The sequence below is a fragment of the Hyaena hyaena genome, unplaced genomic scaffold (assembly GCF_003009895.1).
Source record: "Hyaena hyaena isolate Hyena2069 unplaced genomic scaffold, ASM300989v1 scaffold_562, whole genome shotgun sequence".
In the NCBI taxonomy this organism is placed as follows: Eukaryota; Metazoa; Chordata; class Mammalia; order Carnivora; family Hyaenidae; genus Hyaena; species Hyaena hyaena.
The window spans coordinates 395,562-408,698 of record NW_024081198.1 but is presented as its reverse complement, the minus strand read 5'-3'; the positions used below and the strand labels follow the sequence as shown (position 1 = coordinate 408,698).

The 13,137-nt window shown below is 40.9% G+C and overlaps 1 protein-coding gene across 7 annotated transcripts in view; it reads right to left on the bottom strand.

Moving 5' to 3' along the window:
• The window catches only part of MTUS1 (microtubule associated scaffold protein 1), a 173,062-nt gene that overhangs the window by 73,334 nt on the left and 86,591 nt on the right, over positions 1 to 13,137 (bottom strand). For 3 of the 7 annotated variants that reach the window (XM_039256311.1, XM_039256312.1, XM_039256310.1), the window contains exons 4-5: positions 10,028 to 10,189; positions 132 to 266 (exon numbers count right to left, since the gene is read on the bottom strand). The exons of 1 other annotated variant lie outside the window; for it this stretch is intronic. In XM_039256311.1, the coding sequence (XP_039112242.1) occupies positions 132 to 266; positions 10,028 to 10,189 (297 nt within the window). Of the gene's footprint in view, positions 1 to 131; positions 267 to 8,055; positions 9,999 to 10,027; positions 10,190 to 13,137 lie in introns of those variants that run through there. 3 more of the 7 variants (XM_039256318.1, XM_039256313.1, XM_039256315.1) reach the window with 3 other exon arrangements.

Sequence of the window (13,137 nt, the reverse complement as noted above, 5' to 3'; positions counted from 1 at the left end):
TGCCTTTTTTCAGGGAGAATGTAAATAACAGTTCAATATGCCATAAGACTAGATGCCAAAATTTGACTTTCTATAAGGTAAGGACTTAAAAAGTAGTGCTTTCCCTCTTTTTTCTGCAATGAGGAGCATACCTTTTGAAGGAGTTTTTAGTAAGTGGGCATGAGCTCTGGGTATCAAAGGCTTCAAATATAAGGATCCTGAGGAACCATTCTGAAATGCTGGTTTGGGAGGTTTTTCCTCATACTTGATGACAGTGGCATTCCCGGCTGTAATAACACAGAAGAGTACATTTATTTTATACATAAATACAGCATCAATTTTCCACCATCTCTTCCTTCCCCCTGAAGCAACAAGTGCTCCCTAAGCACCCTGCAATATGCCAGTTATTACCACATACTGGGAAGAGAAGATACTGCTTTAACTACAGTGACCATGTGTCCTGGCATAATCCAAGTTTATGTGTCTTGTCCAGTCAAGTTTTTGTCCCAAATAAAAGTTGGAATATAAATCATATGGCCATCCGTGCCATGTGACAAGCACGCTCAAGGGGCAGCAATAAAGAGCAACCGTCTCCACGGGGACAAGGCAGATGTGCCAGTAATCGAATCACAATGAACACCAGCAGCCAGATGTGTTAATAATGTGAGAACAATAATGTATCCACTCTATGACAGTAACAGACATGAGAGCTGGTTTGGATCCTTCCTTACTATAGGACAGGAGGTATAACTCCCTCATCTGCCCTGGAACAAGGTGCCTGAGTCCTAAAGCTAAAACATAAAAGCAAATCCCACCTAAATAATGAAAAACATCCTTTAGACAAATATCATATGTTTGCACGTATAGGAGGATTAGGAGGAACTTAACTGAGGATCATGGGGGAGAAGAAGGGGGGAAATGGTGGGGGAAAAGGAGAGAGGCAAACCATGAGAGACTCTTGAATGCTGACAAAAACTGAGGACTGATGGATGTGGGGGGGAGGGGGGAGGGGCATGGAGGAGGACACTTGTGGGGATGAGCACTGAGTGTTATGTGGAAACCAATTTGACAATAAACTATTTGTAAAAAAAAAAAAAAGAAAAAAAGAAAAAGAAAAAAAGAAAAACCTCCTTTAACTGACGTGTAAATCATTCCTCTCTACTCACACAGGAATCCTCTCAGGGAAAAAACAAAAAAATTTTGTTTCCAGGCACTAAAAATAATGACTAGATCAAGAACTTTTGGAGAAACTATCTAACCAACATTGTTCAGGCTGTGGTCTAATTTTGGGCCCACGACTACAGTTTACCAGGCCGAGGGGGCTGCCACAGAAGTAAACCTACAATATCTCCCAGAGAACATGTCAGGAAAAAAGGTAGAGGGAAAAATTAAGTGAGCAAATACTACGCTTTAGGTGTAATATGCCTGTGAATCCTGGGAAAGGGCACCTTCCATTCTGCTGTGGTCTCTAATTTTGCCTCTGGTTCTTCACTGGGACTCTCAGGGCAAATTTAGCACATCAATGGACAGTGACACTTCAGAATAAGAAACACAACTTTCAAAAATAATGATGGTACTTTACAACTTGATTTTCTACCAGAACCGCCATTTGAAAACATGGACAGGGACCCGTAGGTGGCTCAGGTGGTTAAGCATCAGACTACAGCTCAGGTCATGAACCCGCAGTCCTTGAGTTCAGGCTCCACTTCGGGCTCTGTGCTGATGGAGCCTCGAGCCTGTTTCAGATTCTGTGTCTCCCTCTCTCTCTGCTCCTCCCCTGCTCACTCTTTGTCTTTGTCTCTGAAAAATGAATAAATCCTAAAAAAATTTTTTTAATTAAAAAAAAACATGGAGAAATGATTATTGCAAAGCCTTAAATAGATGTCTTGCTTACTCTTATTTCTGCTTTTGCCCAGTAAAAGCCCTTCAGCATCAAAAAATTAAATATCAAAACAAACACTAAGCGTCTTTCACAGTTGCTTAAGGGTTCTTTCACATTTCTCACTTCCCATTGGATTATAAAGGGAAACCAAATCTTCTAAAGAATCCTTAAGATTTGTATTTGAACTTGGGGCAGGGAAAAGGGCAGAGGAAAAAGAAAGGGACGCGGCTTTATTCCTGCACTGTGAACTCCAAATGAGAACATATTTTCACATTTTATGTTCACTCACGGTATACTCGCTCTATAATGAAGTCCTGTGAAATAGTGTTCTTCTGCTAATGGTATGCAAGTGGACTTGTGGTTATTTTAGGAAGATAACATCATTATCATTACTTATTGCAGTGTTTCCGGCAGGGGGAGTCCACATTTTAACCATCTCAGAAGTGTCAAAAACCTCACGGTAAATGTTTGAAAAATAGTTCCAGCATGTACAGATAAAGACAAATAAAAAAATGTTTCAAAATCATTAAGTGGTATTAAAAAAAAAAAAAAAAAAAGGAAGCAACAGTAATGACCTCAGGGGGAGGTAGGGTGGAAAGAGGGTTACCTTAAAACACCATTGTAAAAATTTTTAATTTCTTTTTATTTCCAAGAGAGACAGAGACAGAGACAGCGTGAGCAGGGGAGGGTCAGAGAGAGAGAGAGAGACTCAGAATCTGAAACAGGCTCCAGGCTCTGAGCTGGCTGTCAGCACAGAGTCGATGTGGGGCTCGAACCCACGAACCGTGAGATTATTATCTGAGCCGAAGTCGGACGCTTAAGTTACTGAACCACCCAGGCACCCCAACACCATTCTAAATTCATATTTCTCCATAATTGAGTCATCTTCGAGAAAGTACACTGTCTATAAGCTTAGCTTCTAACAGGATTTTTAATAGTACTGTTTCGCTTTCCCTAAGAGATTAATTACCATGTTACACAACACTCAGGAATATAAACCCAGCACTTTGACATTTTCTCTCCACAGTTAAGGGAAAAACAGTCCAAACAAAAATACTTAAAAAGTTTTCTGGTCCTCTCTTCCCATGAAAGTTCATCTTTTTATCCTTGTCCCCTTGCTAACCATACACACCACTGGCATTTTTCTATCACCACAGCCTCAATGGGCCAGAGAGGAAATCTACAGGTACATTCGTTCACTACCTGGTTCCCAAGCTTCATTTCCCTGCCACTGGATTTGTTTGTTTGTTTCTCAGTTGATGTTCCACCCCCTAGTTCTGGGCATCCAGTTCTGTTCTCAAATTCAACACCTAGTCATAAATTTCTTTATTACCAACTTTGATTCCTTTCTTCACCTCATATTAGAAAAGGGTCAGATTCTACCTTGCTTACAACTATGTTATGAATTTGAAGACAGACATTTTTCACTAGACTAACTTATCCTAACTCCTACAGCAGCGTTTATAGAGGTCACAATTAAACACATAAAAACACGCTGTTATTCTTCTCTGATATATGTCAAGTCCATCTACAATGAGCCATCTGTTATTTTCCTGTGCCCATGTAACATTTCCAATATTAGGTCAAATCAGCAGAGTCTTCCCTCCTACTGAGAGGCTTCTGTCAATTTCCTATTCTTCTTTCCAGTTCTCTTTCCTCAGAACCTAAAGACTTGGTCTTTCTGAAACTGAAAATTACAAGGAGCTAATGTACATGGTAACAGTGAAGATACTGTTATCATATAATTCAATAACTTTTTTAAAGGATGTGGGACAGAATTTCATAGTCTTTAAGAGAACAGAATCAAAATTTCATAGAGCTTATCTTTTAGATTTTCATACAAAATGGATATTGGGCTTCAATTAGCATTTCAGCGTTTGCTAAATCAAAACCCTAAAAGGAAGTAAATGATGTTATTGAAGTCTTGACAAGTATTATAACAATTTGGATTTTAGTCTTTTCTTGAAATGTTTTTAAAATTATAGCCAGCAGAAAATAAGACCTATTCAGATTTTGAAAAGTTGAGTTTAATTTACAGACCTAATAGAAAACTGCATGATCTTAGAGTTATTCATACTTTTCATTTCTAAGCTTTAAACACAAAGAAATTCAGTTTCCATAGAACAGACTAAAAGGATTTCTCACTAAAGCCAAGACAAATTTCTCCAGAGACATAATAGTCCTGTGCCTTGGCTCCCTGTCATCCAGGAGGTGTTGTCCTGGAAACAAAGCACCACTCTTCAGCTCAGCGTAAACACCAGGTCCAGCACCAGATCTATCATCAACTTTACAACATGGGAGGGTCAAAATTCCTGTAGAAGGATAACATTTCTGAGTTTGACTAGGTACCATCATTTACACACATACACTTACACATGTGCACACACACAGTCCTTCTGACCATCTACATACACACTTCTTGCCTTTGTTTTTTTCCCAGCTCAGTAATGGTAGAGACAAACTGCTGGGCTGCACACATTTTTATGACCAACAATTACACATCTTTCAATTCCCTAAATACTCTTCAGTTGGTGCGCTGCTTTCTAGTAAACCCCAACTTGAAGGATGCACTTCTCTATGAGACATGATCTCCTGAAAGTACTTCTCCTGTCTGCTATTTTCAGTTCCTAACACGGCAGCTGACTGGGTATTCTGATGGTGTGATGGTGTCTCAGTTTCCCCCTGAGACAGTTTCTCCCCTCAGTTACATCCAAATGATAAACACTTGGTGGCAAAAGTTACAAAATATTAATATCACAGTTTCAATTAATGGAATAGAATTTGTTATATCTGAGTTCTGGTCCTGACTTGGCCACTGCCTCACCTGCCTCCCTTTATCTATGTATCATGACTGGGTTTGAAAATCAAGTTTGGAAATGGTCCATATGCCCTCACAGGCCCCTCACTAAACAAATACGGTACTCAGTACCTGTGAGAGAGTAGAAAATGTATGTTGGGTCTCTGCTCCCAATTCCTCACACAGATCTCCTGAAATCCCCATAATTTCTTAGGTGACAAGGAGTATCTTTTGTTCTAATGAGGTGACTCCATGTGGGTTGCTGGAGGGGGGCTTGTCACTGGAAAGACCATGTCATGATTAGACTCTTGGAATTTTCGATCCCCACCCTTCATTTTCTTCAGAAGGGAAAAGAGCTAAAAACGAACTTAATGATCAATCATGCCTATGCCATGAAGTCTCCATAAAAATCCCCAACTATGGAGCTGGGAGAGCTTGAATTGGTGGACACAGTCCAAGAGTGGCAGCCTGGAGAGGGGACAGATACTCCCTGCCCTTGCCATGTAAGCCTGACCTACACGTCAATCCCACCCAGATGTTCATCTGCATCCTTTGTCATATCCTTTCACAATAAAGTGACAAATGTAAGTCAATGTTCACTTGAGTTCTGTGAGCGGCCCGAGCAAATTTACCAGATCCAAGACAGGAGTCGTTGAAACCTCCTAGTACACCCGGGCTGTGAGAAGCACAGGTGAAAAACTGGACTTGCAGCTGTCATCTCAAGGGGGGAGGGGCAGCTTTGCAGGACTGAGCCCTTAGCCTGCGGAATCGGATGCTGTTTCGGGTAGACAGTGTCAGGATTTTGCAGACCACCCACCTGGTGTCTCAGGGAACTGCCGCGCATCTGGTTAGAATAAGTGAAGTGTGGTGAGTGGGGGAGCAGCGTGAGTCAAGGACACATACACGAGACAGGACCGGCTTTTCCCTACACAGGAGGAGACACTGAAGGGTTTCCTGTGATAGTCCCACTGAAGCCATGTGCATCCTCAGTTCTCGACACAGTGCTGCAGGGGCCACAACCCCTCAGTGACGGTTTGTAGAGTCAATACATGATATCACACATGTGGTCACCCAGCTCCCAGCAGCTTTAATCACAATTCAGAACCTCCCTTGTTGTGTTTTGATTCTTGGTCCTGGCTACCTCAAATATGCCAGAATGGTAGATTCTCTGGAATCCTTCGTTTCATTTCCTCATGATCAAAATGGGATTCAAATGAAATAAACAAGAGTAAAAGAGATAAGAAAGTCTCAGGAGAAAGTGAAGACATTCTCAGAGAAGCCTAGACAGAAGGCATTATTTTCTTATCCCAGAAGGGCTTCTCATTGTTGCAGACTTATCTGTATACTAACATTTCATACTGCATTCTGGCATCTGGTTAACATCAGTTTGTGTTTTCGTTTATTGAGTTATGTATATGCACAGAACCAACATTCTGCTTATTTCTCGAATTTTTTTTTTTGTCAATCTGTCTAACGCTACCCACTGTGCCAGATCATCTGCCCACCTGGCTGGAAATCAAGTTGCTACTGAAGTCTACGCTTTCAGATTCCAAATGCAAAATTACTCAACTGTGTAATAACAAGAATGTCTCATACATACCCTAGAAAAACACTCAAAGAATGAAAACAGAATTAATGCCAGTCTAGATAATAGTATTTTCTTATTACATAGTCAATTCAGATGTGCATAAGTATTAAACGTGTAATCCAGGACTAGAGTACATACACTGCTTCGCATCCCTTCCTCGCCAGTGGCAGACATCACTAGTCAAACACAAACTTTGGCTCTGAACCCAGATGCAGCCTGAAAACCTTTCAACACTCTACTCCAGGTGCATGTGACCAACTGACCAGTGTTGGCAGGTGAGGCAATACTCCTTTGTCCTCAGACTGTGGGTAAATAAGAGTAATTCTTTCATCAACTTGATCTCTTCAACAACTCAGACACCCACCTTCCAGACTATTAGACACCATCTTACTGTAGTGAAGAAAATCCAAGTGGAAGAAACAAGGATTCTGAAGATGATGTGGTACAGCCCTCCCATTTATCTGGTGAGAATCCTGGGGCTCAGAGGATAGAAGATCATCCAGCTTCCCCTGAGTTAGGGAAACTAAGAGGAGACAGGGGTAAACGCCCTTTCTATGTATCACATCAGCTGAGCCGGGGCTGGCCATGAAGGTGAAGGTCAAGAATACTCCGATTCTTTACCCACCTTCCAGTTCTCCCACTTCCAGAAGAGTGCCAACAGCTTTGGTATGCATCTCTTACATTTCCCACCTTACTATCGGTCTCTCAAAAATATTTTTTTTTTTTTGCGGCCAACCTGAAGAAGGAAGCCTTTGGATTTCACATTTGCTAACAGAGCAAAATTCTAAACTCTCCGAAGACTTCCTTCTAAACTTACACAATGGCCCTGAAACCTTCAACTTTATTCAAGACCTGTAATATGTGTTTTTATCCAATGGTCTTAAAAACTGGATTTTAGTGGAGTCTGAAAGAGCTTATAAATGTTTAAACTCTATACATGAGCACATATGACAGAGACTATCGTGCAATATTTCAGGCTAATATCACTGATAAATTTCCTATGCTTACAAGGACACATACAAAGAACGAGCTAAAACCTCCAAATAAAAGAAATCCATCATCTTACCAAAGCTTAATTTAGTCATTTGTTTTATAACTCAATGGTATTTCTATAGGATTCCGAAGTACCAAGAACCAGCTGTTAATTTTACAACAGCACTATGCAACCTCCGAAGTTCTTAAATGACACAACTAACAGTATCATATCACAAAGAAACAAGCAGACAAAGCAGGAACACATTCTTTAAAGGGGTTTAACGTTTAACCCAGTATGAATCAAAACACTGATCAAAAGATTATTTTCTCACATGACCCATTATGACCAGGAACAGAAAAATTTCAGTTCAAAATGATTTTTTTCATGTTGTAAGGTTACCTTTAAAAGGCACACATCTTTAATGTTTTTGCATGTAATATCAGAAAAAAATAATCCAAGATACAAGGTTTTAATTCTAGGAAAATGTTTTTCTGTATTCATACAACTATAAACCACATACACAAAACTATTGGTTATTTAATCACAAATGAGGCCGAATCATCTTTAATAAGAAGGCAATAATAAGGTAACTTCACATGCCCAGAATGTTAACAATGCCACTGAATTAAGATTCTGAAAACACAGAAAATAGATTACAAAACAGATTCTAGTTAGAACCATTCACAAATGAAACATAAACATGCCAAAGAAGTATTACTATTAACAAACCACAAGGTACAAAAATAACAATCGAGAGACACTACATCTATTTATTGAATACAATTTAAGCATGCTTACAAAGAAAAGAATCAAACCAGAAAGTGTCGACCTACTTCTTTTCCCAGTAAGCGTGGCTAACAAAGGAACTACACAAAGGCTGTAGGATCCCAGGACCAGCAGTGTCAATAAGGTAGCATCATAGTGCCTCTCTGAACCAGCCGGTGGGGTGAGTGTAGAATTGATAAATATTTTTGAAGAAATCTCCGTCTCTGTACAACTGCGAAATCCTCCTGGTACAGTCATTTAAAAAGATCAAAGCAATCTTAGGCAGGAACCGCAGCCATGTTCCCTCCCCTACCCCTCATGCTTGCTCTCAGTGAATTAGAATGGAGGGGGGGAAAGATCTGTAAGCTCCAAGGCACAGCACAAAACAGATTAAACCAGCTAGCAAATCAAACTAAGAAAGACTCATTGATTTGAATGCTGAATCTGCAACGGGGACACATCGCCACTAGACGGGCTCTGTGGGCATATGGGAGACTCCTTTGTGACAGGACAAAAAAGGAACGGACAAAAGCATTTCACAACCTCCTTCGGAGAGTCAGACACAGTACTGAAACGGTGGCCAAGTCAACATGGCTGTCAATGGAAAATGCTGGATGGCAGCACTGCGGGACAGGTCTGCCTCCAAGTGTCACGAATTCCACTGCTACCCGGCCCTCTGAGGTCACACTGCCGCTTCTCTCTGGTCGTCTGTTTTGAAAATTCACACTGCCGACAGAGTCAGACACCTTAAAATAATACACGTGTGAACTTCCTTTTTAAATCCACGGAGACTCACTGGTTACATGCAAACCTTTCTGACTTTATGCCACAGATTTAAAATCGCAACACTAAGCAGATACTACTCTTTTTTCATTTTTTAAGAAACACATTTTAATATCCCCGGAGTTCCGGCACACAGCTACTTACTAGCCTGGGAGACAAGCTGGTGCTGCTAAGTGACCTCTCGGAAATGTGCTCATTAATTCGGCGCCTTCTCCTCACACATTCACAGTCTCAATTCTGTCACAAGCTGGCTGAGGGCCCCGGACCAGCGACAACCTCTCTGAGCCTCAATTACCTCATATAAACAATCGGGGTAGTGGTGCAACTTATTTGAGAAAGAAAAAAAAAGAAACAACGCATGGCAACCTCACAGCAATGCCCGCACACAGCAGGTTCAGTAATTAGGACTCCACTGTGTCCTCGAAACAGAGGGAGCTGCCCTCCTCCCCACCTCACCCGAAATAACCTTAGGACATCCAGCATTCTAGCTGTCCATGTAACTATCCTCTTCAACTACCTTTTACAGAAGGACCACCTCTTTTGCATCTCATATCCCTGCCCTCATCTACTGTGGGGCCCGAGCATAGGAGACACTCCACAACTGTTCCAAGTCATAAATCAGTGAATTATTTTGTAAGGAATTTTAAAAAGGAAGCGAGCAAATAAATACGAAGCCCTAGTACATCCTCTGAATGAAAAAGATGGCTCAACTGATTCGCCTGTTTTATACGCGGAAAACAGAATTCATCCTAACCGGAAACTTTAGAAATATGCTGAGTTTATATTACTTAAAATTAGGGTTCAAGTTATACTAGTCAGAGTACATGGACTCTAGCATCTAGAATATAAGATTATAAAACACGCATCTGCAAAATATAGTCTTTTACAAAGAAATCAAACAAGTTCTCATTTTGATATCCAGGTGGGTTCCAACAGCCCTTACACTGCTTTCATTCCTTAAACTGAAAAACACCACTGCTTCCGATGGTACACTTGAGAATCTTCCATGCAGAAAACATACCGGGTGCCTTCAACACAAATATTTCTCTGTTTCAGAGCATGTCCATCAGAAATGAATGTCACTTAAAGAATTTGCTCTTCCTGCCAAACTTTTAGAGGCATTTCAAAGGAGAAGCAGTATTCACATTTTCCCCTAAACTGCAGAATCAGAATTCTGTTAATTATCTGTAGCACATTAGATTTTCCTTGTAACTATGCTTTCAACGACCCGTGAATTTTGGCGTCAAACCGACTTACAGTTATTGCTGTAAGTGCTCAGATCACCGTGGATGCTGGCAACAGAGGACGCGCTTCCTGTCCTCCTCAGAGCAGAACTTTTCAAAGACGTTTTGCGTTTAGGAAGTGGTCTAAGCAAATTCACCCAAGACGGCTGTGCATCTTTCAAGGATGTAGGTTTCCCTTGGGATTAAAAAAAAAAAAAAAAGTTTCTACTGCTATTCATCTTGAAAGTTTTTTTTTAAATAATGTTTTTATTTATTTTTACAAGAGACAGAGCATGAGTGGGGAAGGGGCAGAGAATCTGAAGCAGCTCCAGACTCTGAGCTGTCAGCACAAAGCCTGATGTGAGGCTCGAACCCATGGGCCATGATATCATGACCTGAGCCAAAGTCGGGCGCTTAACTAACTGAGCCACCCAGGCACCCCAAAAGCTTTAAGCTTATAAACTTAAACTCCTGTACTATATACTGAGTTAAAACACAAACTAAATATTCAGAATCATGAAATCTTTAAATAGACTTGATTATTTCTTTTTGGTAATTCAGAGGTGATGATGAGACCATGGGGACCTGTGAAGGGTAGCTCTAACCGTATAACCTGAAGTAATTAATGCAGGTCTTCATGTGATGGAGACGGATCTAAAGAGCCATGTGACGTACGGGCTTTTGGCAAAGTTGAAATCAAAGCTCCGCCCACACCACTAATTAGAAAGTAAACAAATTCATCCATTCACACACTAGGCTACTGTATTAAAAAAATAGATTAAAATTTAAAAACCAAAACAGAAAGAACATTTCAATATAAGGATGAAAAACTTCATTTAAAAAAAAATCTAATGCCTACCACCAGGTGGTGCTCTATCATTCTTTTTTTCATCTCTTCATTTTTACTGCGTATTTGCCAAACTTAAATGGTCTTCACTCCAAACTTTTCTTTCTTGCAGCAAGAGTGTTCCACCTTATCAACGAACTATGTAGGCTTTGTTTTCTCTGGCATATTTGAAACCACACTATCCTAATACTCATACCTGCCACCAGTTTACGGGCATTTCCCAAGTTCAATCTTTATGATGCTCATGGACCCCACCTCTCTTAGAGAGTCTGCTTTATTTACTTTACTCCAATCCTTGCCCGTGTGGATGAATCCCAAATTCTCACCTGTAGCCTATCCTCCTTCTAAATACCAATGCCACTTGCATTTTAAATTCCTTGTTGAATATTTCAATTTGGACACTTGGATACCCTTCTCCCTACTTAGGCTAATTGTAACTCCAATTTTCCTTTTCCCCAACCTCAGAACACTGCAGTTGGTTTTTTTCCCCCCAGGTCCCCATATAATCTAGCACAAAGACTCTCCATGTTACGAGTATTCCACAACAAAACTATAAAGAGTTGAAAAAGACCTTACATAAAAAACAGCAGGGTCACATATTCTTACTGGCACCGGGGTGAGTGAAACCGTATTTCTGGGAAGTAATGGCTCATTGCTGTATTGCTCATAGAGATTTCATCTTAACAGAGAAAAAAGGAGGTTAAACTCCTTAGATCTGTCATTTAAAGTCACTCACATTAAAACTCTACCAATCTCCAGCCTCATCCTTGTACTTCTTAACCGTAAAAATCAAAACGTCAGTTATTTTATTAGCAAAAGATGAGTTTATTCAGGAATGGCAGAGAATTGCAATTTGAGACATGCAAGCTACAGCAAAGCCCCAGGCAAGTCTGTCAAACATAGGAGAGGCATGCTCTTTTATAGAGGACCGTGTGAATTTGGGGAGGCTGTTGAAAGTAAGAAGTTCAGGGGAATAAACTGGGAGCTGGAAGGAGAGTGGCTTCTCATTGGCTGAGGTGGGACTGGCCCTCATTGGCTGGGCTGTTGCTGTGGGGAGAGGGGAGGGAGCCTTCCTTCCTCCAACTGAGATAATAAAGTAATATCCACTTGCAAGGTTAGTGTCTTTTGTTGGGATTACTATGGAAAAAGTGGTGGTAAGGCATGAGAGCTCCCCCTGATTCCACCTGAGTCAGGTTTCCTGTTATTAATTTTCACACACTATTCTTTTACATTGGTGTGTGCTCTGCTACAAATAATGTAGTGTTCTGACACCAGGAGATACATACATACATACATATATATATATTTTTTTTTTTAGATAAAGTGTGTGAGTGCATGAGCAGGGAAGAGAGAGAGGGGGAGAGAAAGAAAGAAAGAATATTTTAAACAGGCTCCATGCTCAGCACAGAGCCGGATGTGGGACTTGATCCCATAACTGCGGGGTCATGACCTGAGTCGAAATCAAGAGGTTGCTCAAATGACGGAGCCACACAAGCACTCTACCAGGAGGTACTATTCTGATTCACGAGGCACATCCTTTCTTTTCAAAGAGGTCTTCTTCCTCTCAATCTAAATCCTACAAATCCTCAATCTGTCCCTTATATTTTGCTGTAACAGCTGTATAGGTTCCTAAAGTCCTTCCATCCTTTGTAACTCCATCATGTTAAACTCCTGAACGTGAAGAAGAGGTCATGACCCAATCTAAAATTTGTGACTCCTCATTACCTATAAGATGATCTTATTTTATTTTTGATTCTCTTAATACTTAAAGACCTATATGGCAGTCCTAGGGTTGATTCCAACCAACTTCTCCCCCATTATGCTTTGCCATGCCCGTCCCTGTATACACACACACACACACACACCCCTTATTTTTACTCCTCCAGGCCTTTTCAGTCTCTTCTTCTGTTAATGTCCATTGTTGAGAATGCACTAGCCTCTTTTCCTTGCAGTCCCCTATCTTGCCTGGTGGCTACAAAGCTGACCTTTAAATCCTTGCCACTCATATCGAATCACAACCTCCACTTCAACAAGATATGTTAAAATATACCTACATACGTAGGGGACGGAAAGCCCTGTTGAGAATCAGAACTTTGTAAAGCCTTTCTTGCCAGGTCACTGTCCTGTGAGCCTCATCTTCTGTTACCATACCCACACTTGCTTCCACCCCAGGATTTGTGTCAGGAGGGCTCTCACACTACTTTCCAAGGTCCCTGCAAACAGGAATGGTACCTGATCCCATTCCATCCCTCAGGACCTAGTTTTCTAGCATGGTGGGGTTTAATAAATATTTGCTG